At 43.8% G+C, this 10,737-nt stretch overlaps 1 protein-coding gene across 1 annotated transcript in view; it reads right to left on the bottom strand.

Annotated features, from left to right (window-relative positions):
- Positions 1-308: 308 nt before the first annotated feature.
- The window catches only part of LOC142303172 (protein NDNF-like), a 51,046-nt gene continuing 40,617 nt past the window's right edge, over positions 309-10,737 (bottom strand). The window contains exons 3-4 of the mRNA XM_075344343.1: positions 8,680-8,780; positions 309-6,204 (exon numbers count right to left, since the gene is read on the bottom strand). Of these exons, the coding sequence (XP_075200458.1) occupies positions 4,838-6,204; positions 8,680-8,780 (1,468 nt within the window). The 3' untranslated portion in view covers positions 309-4,837. The remainder of the gene's footprint in view (positions 6,205-8,679; positions 8,781-10,737) is intronic.

The following is a 10,737-nucleotide window of genomic DNA, read 5'->3' as shown; positions in this document are numbered from 1 at the left end:
TTCTTGCTCCATATAGAGCCCAAAGAGGCCACAATTTTACTTTCACTCCAACGGGCTTATGATCAATACTACTGTATAAAATAGCATCTTTGATGGGTTCCTCCTACATCTTCTCTTGACTCCACCAGGTCCACCAGGTCTCCTGCTTGGTTCACTATAGTCAATAGCCAAAAATACCTGAAAAGTAGAATTTATGCTGCTTGGTCCATACGTGGTATCTCCTTGGATGTTCTGTATTATGTAAATGACTAATATTTTCTATATGTACTGAGCAAATAAAAGCAACATAAATAAAATACAAGGTATAATAAGAGAATACAAAGAACACTGTACATTTATATCCAGTATCTTATTAAAATAATAACATACAAGTATAATACATTATTTACAGGAACCTACCACCTGGGAAAGTGAAGCAGTAGAGCAAAAAGGATTGATTGTTTGCATGTTTGTTAGGTATACTAAATAACAGCTGATCACAAGTGGTCATGCCGGTGGGATCATTCATGGTCGGCAGGATTACATTCTTCTGCAGCGCCACCTCAGGGGAGATGAGGCATTGCATGCTGTGCATTAAAATCAATATGCCGTACATGTCCTCCAGTGAGAAAAACACTTCTTGCCCTCCACTAACACATAAGGGTCCTAGTAGAGTACCCTCCTCAGCAAAATCCATCAAAAAGTTGATGTGAAAGGAAATCTGACAGCAGGATTTGCCCCAGGAGGTATTAGGCACACTTTATTAGCCTCCTAATATTGTTCTTAAGGATCCCTCCGTTATACCTATCTGTTACATGTATGTTTAAAGGGAATTTGTTATCAGGTTTTTGCTATGTAATCTGAGAGCAGCTTGATGTAGGGACAGAGACCCTGATTCCAGGGATATGTCACTTGCTGGTCTGCATGCTATCATTGTGATAAAAGTCACAATTTTCTCTGCTGTAGATCTACCAGCTCTCTAAATGCTGAGCCCTATATAACACTGATTGGCAGCTCTCTGTGTACACTGGACATTGATAGAAGGCTGCCAGTCAGTGATGGGCGCGGGGTTCACAGACTAGTTTACTAGGAGACATGCGGGGCAAACCAGGGCTCCCACACCCCTGGGGGTATCCAGGGTCTACAGCAGGAGCTACACTGATAAGAGCACTATCAGTGTAGCTTCTGATATCGGAACTGCTTTAGGATCTTTGGAGAAATCACAATCATATGATTGGTTATGTGACTGTGATGTTACCGCAGGTCCTCAGGTCCTCGACTACTGGAGTTGGAAGAGCTGAAGAGGAGATGGACTGGTGGTAAATCCTCTATTGTGTGTCTCTGTCTGTTTTTACATCTATCTATGTGTGTGTTTCTGTGTGTGGTCAAGTCTAGAATGTATGAATCCTGGTGGTATATATTAGTGAGGACATCAGACTATATGGGCCCCTGGTGGTATATATTAGTGAGGACATCAGACTATATGGGTTCCTGGTGGTATATATTAGTGAGGACATCAGACTATATGGGCCCCTGGTAATATATATTAGTGAGGACATCAGACTATATGGGTTCCTGGTGGTATATATTAGTGAGGCCATCAGACTATATGGGTTCCTGGTGGTATATATTAGTGAGGACATCAGACTATATGGGCCCCTGGTAATATATATTAGTGAGGACATCAGACTATATGGGTTCCTGGTGGTATATATTAGTGAGGCCATCAGACTATATGGGTTCCCGGTGTTATATATTAGTGAGGACATCAGACTATATGGGCCCCTGGTAATATATATTAGTGAGGACATCAGACTATATGGGTTCCTGGTGGTATATATTAGTGAGGACATCAGACTATATGGGTTCCTGGTGGTATATATTAGTGAGGCCATCAGACTATATGGGTTCCCGGTGTTATATATTAGTGAGGACATCAGACTATATGGGTTCCTGGTGGTATATATTAGTGAGGACATCAGACTATATGGGTTCCTGGTGGTATATATTAGTGAGGCCATCAGACTATATGGGTTCCTGGTGTTATATATTAGTGAGGACATCAGACTATATGGGTTTCTGGTGGTATATATTAGTGAGGACATCAGACTATATGGGTTCCTGGTGGTATATATTAGTGAGGACATCAGACTATATGGGTTCCTGGTGGTATATATTAGTGAGGACATCAGACTATATGGGTTCCTGGTGTTATATATTAGTGAGGACATCAGACTATATGGGTTTCTGGTGGTATATATTAGTGAGGACATCAGACTATATGGGTTCCTGGTATTATATATTAGTGAGGACATCAGAATGTATGGGCTCCTGGTGGTATATATTAGTGGGGACATCAGACTAAATGGGTTCCTGGTGGTATACATTAGTGAAGACATCAAAATGTATGGGTCCCTGGGGGCATGTATTAGTGAGGATAACTGAATATATGGTCTCCTGGTGGTATATATTAGTGAGTTCATCAGACTATATGATCTCCTGGTGGTAAATATTGGTGAGGATATCAGAATGTATAGGCCCCTGGTGGTATATATTAGTGAGGACATCAGACTATATGGTCTCCTGGTGGTATATATTAGTGAGGACATCAGACTATATGGTCTCCTGGTGGTATATATTAGTGAGGATTTCAGAATGTATGGGCTACTGGTGGTATGTATTAGTGAGGGCATCAGAATGTATGGGTTTCTGTTAGGTATATGCGTCTGTATGTATATGCTCTTTGTATGCATATGTCTGTATGAAAGTGCTAGGTGTAGACATGCATGAGTGATATGTGTGTGTATACATATGTGTGTGTTTGTTTATACATCTGTGTGTTGATGTGTGTATATGTGCCGCCCCCACATCAGCAGCCGGGCTGCTCGGATCCGGATCTGCGGTGGCTCGAGGGGTGTCCAGACCCGGGGGTCGTACGGCCACTCAAATAAAGGGGGTATTTACAGGGGATTGTATATTTAAAGTTCATGACGCCAACCATGGTGTGTGGTAAGATGGAGTACCACCGCTGCAGCTGGGAGTACCCGGGGGCGATGGAGTGGGCAGCTAGGTGTTTTAACCCCTCTACGGGTAGGGGGGATGCCCCGGGACTTGGTGCTGGAGTTGGGGAGTGCCGTTGGGGGTGAAAGGGTCACTTGCGTACTCATTCAGTCCATAAAGCTGACACCGACAACTTGGTAAACCAAAGTTCTGGACACCGCTGCTGCTGTGGGGAGCTAGTTTGGGTCCCGTTCTCTCTGGTGTTGCCTGATGATCTGTGACCTTTCACTTGGCACTAAGTTCTCTTGCTAGTTGGCCCCTGTAGTGTAAAACTAATCGGGTCCCGCTCCCCAGTGTGGCTAACTGTAGGAGCTTGCTCTCAGGGTTCATGCTTGGGATTTTATGGCCAATTTTTGTGGAAAGTCCTATCCCCCTCGTTGCGCTAGTACCCCAATTTTGGAGCAGGTGAAGAGCGGAGTTTGAAGGCTCCTTCCTCGTCGGGTAAATTGTCAGGTTACCTGAAGCTACTCCCTGACCTAGGGTCCATGTAACCTGTCATGCCCTGGTCACAGCCCGGTGATGGTACAAGGCCGCCGGCTGTCCTCCTGGACAGTTCCGTGCCCCTTTTCACAATCCCCTGAGACCGGGGGTCCAGCTCCTACTAGGCCCAGACAACCGTCTGCCACCTAGTTTCTTCCAAGGAGCCCGGCTCCTGACCTCCTCTCTCCTTCAATTCCTACACTCCACTGGCCTACTCCTGACACTCCTGACCTCCCCTTACCAACCCCCCAATTGAGCGACCCTATTCCACTCAGGCCGTCCACTGGTGTGTCTGGTGGGTGTGGTGCAGAGTGTACCTAGGATTTTGATTGGCTGATATTGGAAACACCATAAGTTGTGGACCCGTAACCAAGGAGGAGGTGGATATTGCACAGAAGGGCAGATTGCACAATACCCTGTGACGACCTGATAGGCCAGGGCATCACATATACATATGTGTGTGTAGCATACAGTGATTGTGTCACATACTATGTGTATGTAGTATCCATTTATAAATCCTGGATGCACAGATAAGAGTTCATAGGTGTAAACATGTCAGCAAAGACACAAAGAAACAATCTTGTCTTATAACTGAATGATGTCATAGGGTTCAGCTAACACTGATGGGCAGGGAAGTTTCACATTTCCGTTGATGACCCAACTGCTCTTATTGGTGCATAGTTCGAAGGAGTTACTTCTTTGTTTAAGGTACTATATAAACTAGTCACATGATGTAATAAAGCAGAAACTTTCAGTCCACCACAAAGCGTGTGTGCTGTATTGATAGCCCGAGGGCTCATAAAACATATCTTATTAATTTGGAATTCAAGAGACATAGAAGGAGTATACTTCAGTCACAGTGCTCTCAGATCATATAGCTGACAGGTTCCCTTTAAATCATCCACTCTAGATTAGTCCGGGACCATTGTCGATCACTGCTGCAGTATGCTATGATTACAATGACAGCGGCATGACTGACCTTCCAGCATGTGCAGGGAGGAGAAGAAGTTCCCTTTTGCTTTCTCCCTGCACACACTTAGATATAAATTTTAGGACTAACACGGGGATCATTAAAGATATAGTTAGAAGGCTGATAAGGAGCTCCTAATTCCTCCTAGCGGTAAATACTGCTGCCAGGTCACCTTAAATATGATAGAAAATACATATTTTGTATTTTAGCAATTAAAAGATGTAAATATAGTTGATGACAACCTTTGTTACATCAGAATAAAGTGATTGCCTGTAACATCTTATAAAACGTTAAGGAGTAGGAATGTAGCCAGCAATGTTCTTAAGGTCAGAAGTCCTTCTAATTAACTCAAGTACACCACTCCTGAGTCTTTACAACCTGACTTGGAAACTTTATTGTGTTATTATGGAGACCAATAAAGTACAAGTCTACGAGATAGGCTTTTCCAGGTTTCAGATCTGTTACATGCTCTTCTGAAGTTGTTGGACTTCCAGAATGTCGGCAAACCACCTTCTCTGCTCTTGACCTAGTATTGGTGTTTAGGCAACTGTTCTGATGTTTGTGTATCAGCTTTAGATCCAAATGATGCTCTAGGTGTCTGACGTAGATACAGTACTTGACTCCAGGACCACTTCCGGTCCACGTCACCGTGGCAGAGGAACACGATTTCTTAGATACAGACATGTTGATATCCGGAGGTAAGTTGGAAAATGGTAAATGGCCATGTGCAGTTGTAGTGAAGAGCTTCACCAAGCCTGGACCTCCTCTACTAGATTTTAAGCTGATGATAATGTTATCCTTTGAATCACCCAGAAGTTTGAAATTGTGAGCTCCTTGAAGACTCCTAGAAACTTCAATTCGACCATTGACCATGATTTGAATATGAGCTTTATGGAGGCAAGAATGGACAAAAAGCCATTTTAGTCCACGTGGAGATGGATCGATGCGCACTATTTTAACTCCTTTACGTTTTAGAAAAATGTTCACCATTTCTTCATCGGGAAGTTTTGGTACCTGGGACTTTTGTTTGCGTTTGGTCTCTGCAAACGTACCAGTGTATGCCACACTAGTACCATCCTTAGGATTCACAGCAAACACATCAAAGTAGTAAAGGCTTTTAGGCTTTAGTCCATAAATAGTGGCATTTCGAGAAGTCCCAACGCACATTCTTTGACCTCCTGTCGAGGTTTTGGAAGACAAAAAGTTGTCTTCCCCCACCATCCCTGGATCCTTATTATAGGACATTGGGTAGGAATATACTTTGCTTTTGGACTTGTCTGTAATTATTTTCAGTGATTTCTTAGCTTTGGTATCTAAATAGTCTTGATATTCGGCATAATTTTTTGCATTTAGCTCAGTAGCACACAATGTCTTGTAGTTATGATTCCGATTAACAAACAAGCAGTACTCATACTCCACCCCAGCGGATCCCAAGCTTGGTTCCCAAGCCAAATGTACTTTATTTTCTTCCATTGAAACAACATCTACCCGAGGATCCTCAGGGAGTGTAGGCCATGGGACAGAGTCTTCTCCTCCGCTCCAGACAAAGACCTGAAAGCTGGTGTCAGACTCAAGTGACATGAAGTCGAGAAAGTAATAGCCATCTGATCTCACTATGGATGAAAATGATTCTTCCCCGTTTCCCTTGAAGGAAAATATTCTTTGAGGGCCCATGTGATGATACTTCTTATGAGGAATGCGATGCTCAGGATAATCTATAAAAAAAAAAGAATAGAAGTATGGAAATATTTATATTACTGTATTTCGAGAGTTGAGCCACAAGATCTGTAGGCCCCAGGTTCAGCGGACATATCAATACTCTGTGTCTACTGAACCATAGCCCTGCAATCAATCCTCCTCCTACCTGCTGACCACTCTGGTGCTATCACAGGGTAAGAAATGACTAAATGGGGACACCTGTACTAGCCCTCAGACTGGGGTCCCTGCACTGTCCCTTATCTCAGAGGTACGCTTGATAGTAGGGAGGTCTGAGCCCCCAGCATGACCCTGACTTCTGTCCGAGCCCTCTTCTTACTCCCCCTTGCCCATGCCCTTGGGGCAGGCTGGACACACTGAAAGATACTCCACAAAGTGACACTGACAGGGGAAAAACAAAACTCCTACACATTGCACACAAACACAAAGGAGAGACTATACATGTACAGGGGAATAAAGTAAAAGGAAAGAAAGAAGCACACAAAGGGGAAACTTCCACACCACTCAAACAGCAAACTAGGATCGCTAGAAAGACCGGAATCGCAGGAGCATAAGCTGAAGCTATTCTCGGCAGCAAACAGACTCCCAAACCTTAAATAGGGAGGGGACAACTGACTAGAAATTAGCAATCTAAGTCTCAAGGAGCCGCACATCACTCCACAGCAATTAACTCCTGCAGTACTGGAAAGCAGTGGAAAAGACTCAGCCAATGCCCGTCTGAGGCTGAGCAACCAGGAGAGATCCGGTTGCCTGTTGGACTCTACAATGTGAACAGAGTCCTATGCTGCTGCAGCACATCACGAGTATGGTCCAGAACACCGTAGGACAGGTACCCATTCAGTTTAGTAGACACAGAGCAATGTTATCGCTGGGCCTTCTAATCAGAAGAGATGTTGGGATAGACATAGCTAAGACCCCCCATTAGACTAAAATCAGCTGAACCTGTCAGCATTAGTGGAATCAACCAACAATCTAAGGTGTATAAGGCCCAGAAGGATATAGCCTGTTCAATTTTTTTGGCCGATCCTTTTGTTCTTTGGGTGATTAGTGGCTTAGTAGTCTAAGGTAGTGTATAATGCCTGCCTCTCTGGTGATTCAGGTACGTGTAGTGGTTAGGTGTTTTCCCAAAACTGTAAGTTGTCCCTTACCCACTGGATAAGGGATAACTTACTGATCTCGGGAGGTGCGACTGATGGATCCCTTAGCCATCATGAGTGCATGATGAATGAGGTTCTGCAGTTCTTGAAGGGAGAGGAGCTACACATACTCAGCCTCTGCTCCACTCATTGTCAATGGGAGTGCTGGAAATGGGGGTGCACAGTTCCCTACTTTCTATGTCACAGCTTCATTCTTTGGATCGCTGGTTGGACTCCCAGTGATCCCTTATTATAGGAATAGGAAACAACTTGTGATTTTGGAGGGGCTACGACACTACATCTCCCTAGTAGTTGGAGGAAGGTTGAACTAGATGGACCTAGTTCTTTTTTCAACCTGTCTAACTATGTAATGAATAAGTTTATGTCTATTTTCCACTACTTTTACATTGATTACCTATCCTAAGGATAGACTGTCAATGTCTGATCATCCGACACCCCACCCCCCCGCCAATCAGCTGCTCCCGATCCCGGCAGTGGCAACCGGAAATGCTCAGTTTTGGCACATCCGCCTCCCATTCTAATCAATAGGAGGCAGATGTGTGGTACCCGGCCACAACCACTATCATAAGACAGAGCAGCTCCAGAAATGAGCATTTCTGGCTGCCTGCTGTCGCCGCCGGGACCGAGAACAACTGATGGTGGGTTACCGGGTGTTGGAACCTGGCCGATCAGACATGGATGACCTATTCTAAGAATAGGCCATCGATATAAAAGTAGAGGATAACCTCTTTAATTATTTAAATAGTGAAGAAGTAATGTGGTGTCCAGTTATTTAGCTAGTGCCAGAGGGGATATCTTTTTTTAAAGGAAGAACAACCTTGTCTATAGTTAGCTCAGCCTCTTTCAAGTGGATGAGTTGAATTACCCGACACTGCCATTAGACAGGAGAGATGCTCATGCCAAAAAAAGGAATAACTTTTTTTTGTAATGTTAAACAACACCCTTAACCTCATCCATTCAGTCATATGCAGAATTATGCTTAGAATATGATTTTGTCATGGCCCATGACATACACAGGGGCGGACATACCATAGGCGGAACGTGTGCGGCTGTACAGGGGCCCAAGAGGTCGAGGGGCCCATTTCTATTTTCAAAGCAGGTGCAATTTTGCATTTATAAAAGCACTTGGGCTGCAAGTGGCCCATATATTCTTTTTGCGCAGGGGCCCAATTCTGTCTGTGGCTATTAGTGGACATACATAATGTAAGGATAGAAAATGCAGTGGCAGATGCCCTTTCATACACTGGATCTTGCTTAGTATACACTCAATCGCAATGTTCTCCTTGTAGGAAATCATCATTAGATGTCATATCTTACCCTGAGTGGAGAGGACAGATACTGTCCACAGGATGGGCGATTCACAGGGCGACACTCTTATCGTTACCGAACTTTGACTTTTGTTCACTGTAAAGTAATACCTGCGGAGAAAAGTCAAGATAAAACGGTGAAGGGAAGGGAAGACGTCAGACCTCATTACATAAACTCTGAAATACAAGAAAATAATTTTTAGCATTTATAGAATTATGTGTAAAGAATACAAATGTCATAGAAAACAAGCACAAAGACCCCTAAAAGAAAAATACATAATGTAATATCAAAAAAATGACTGTTACATTAACTGGGTGACTCTTTACATAGTGTATGTGGACTGAATCATTAAATCCCTTAGTTATCTGTCATAGGGGCGGCACTTTTGCTGGGATCAGTCGCCGTCACTCAATTTCTGACATGATTCTTTTTTGAACTGTCACACCCCCAGCATTGTAATTGATTACATGACAGGTCCTTTACCATCACTTCTCTGCTGAGCTCCACCCATTATGGTCACATAATCGTGACATCAGCACAGGTCCTTCACCACCATTTCTCCAATTCTGAGCTCTGGAACTCAGCAGAAGAGAAGTGGTGGTGAAGGACCTGTGTTGATGTCACGATCATGTGACCATAATGGGCGGAGCTCAGCAGAGAAGTGATGTTGAAGGACCTGTAGTAATCAGCAGAAGAGAAGTGGTTGTGCTGGACCTGTGGTGATGTCACGATCATGTGACCATAATGGGCGGAACTCAGCAGAGAAGTGATGTTGAAGGACCTGTGGTAATCAGCAGAAGAAAAGTGGTTGTGCTGGACCTGTGGTGATGTCATGATCATGTGACTATAATGGGCGGAGCTGAGCAGAGAAGTGATGTTGAAGAACCTGTGGTAATCAGCAAAAGAGAAGTGGTTATGCTGGACCTGTGCTGATGTCACGATCATGTGACCGTAATGGGCTGAACTCAGCAGAGAAGTGATGTTGAAGGACCTGTGGTAATCAGCAGAAGAGAAGTGGTTGTGCTGGACCTGTGGTGATGTCATGATCATGTGACCATAATGGGCGGAGCTCAGCAGAGAAGTGATGTTGAAGTACCTGTGGTAATCAGCAGAAGAGAAGTGGTTGTGCTGGACCTGTGCTGATGTCACAATCATGTGACCGTAATGGGCTGAGCTCAGCAGAGAAGTGCTGGTGAAGGACCTGTGGTGTAATCAATTACAATGTGGGTGGCGTGACGAAGTTAAAAAAATAGACATGCCAAAATTTGAGTGACAGTGACTGATTCCAGCAAAAGTGCCGCCCCTGTGACTGAAACCTAAGGTATTTACTGCATTCACCTAAGCATATAAAGACTTTATTTATAAGATAAATACATGTATTTTTTTTTTTTTAAACCATGTTAGTGATGCACATTGCAACATGTAAAACACATTGGCGCTGGCTTAATATGAAAAAACGACATGACAGGTTCCCTTTAAGTTGTTGTACCACTGCCTGGCCTGACCCTGGCCCTTTACAAAATTTGATGCCCAGGGTGAAAATATGTTGATGTCCCTTTACCTGAGAGTAGCTTTATACTTTTACCTGGAACCAGTAAAAGATTGGGGAGATTGGCAATTGGGACTGTGATCGCAGGGGCCAAATACTATGAGGGTGCAATAGTTTCATGGCGTGGCACAGTGAGTATGGGTCCATCAGCTTGTGAACTGACGAGCTAGGAGCTACTGTGACATCTATGGGTTGCTGCCACTGGTTCCCATAAAAAGCAAAGCAGTTGAGATGAGTTTGTCATTGACTGCCAATAAGATAACAAACTCATTCTGACTGCTGCACTCTGCATAGGCAACAACTGAGATGACAAAGGATGCACTGTGCTCTCCCATAGCTTCCAGCCTCTTTTCCCACTTCTAATTTTGTGAAATAAGAGACATGGGCCTGCTGGGAGATCTGTCAAAATAAAAAAGTCTCTTGTCACAAAAAAAGTTTTTTAAACCCTAAATAGTTAAGATTAGGCCTACTGTTAGAGTTAGGAAAAGGAATAGGATTTATGGTTAGGTGTAGGTCTT

This window comes from Anomaloglossus baeobatrachus, chromosome 4, assembly GCF_048569485.1.
Source record: "Anomaloglossus baeobatrachus isolate aAnoBae1 chromosome 4, aAnoBae1.hap1, whole genome shotgun sequence".
Classification (NCBI taxonomy): Eukaryota; Metazoa; Chordata; class Amphibia; order Anura; family Aromobatidae; genus Anomaloglossus; species Anomaloglossus baeobatrachus.
Note: the sequence above shows the minus strand (reverse complement) of the source record. Positions and strands in the feature narration are given on the sequence as shown.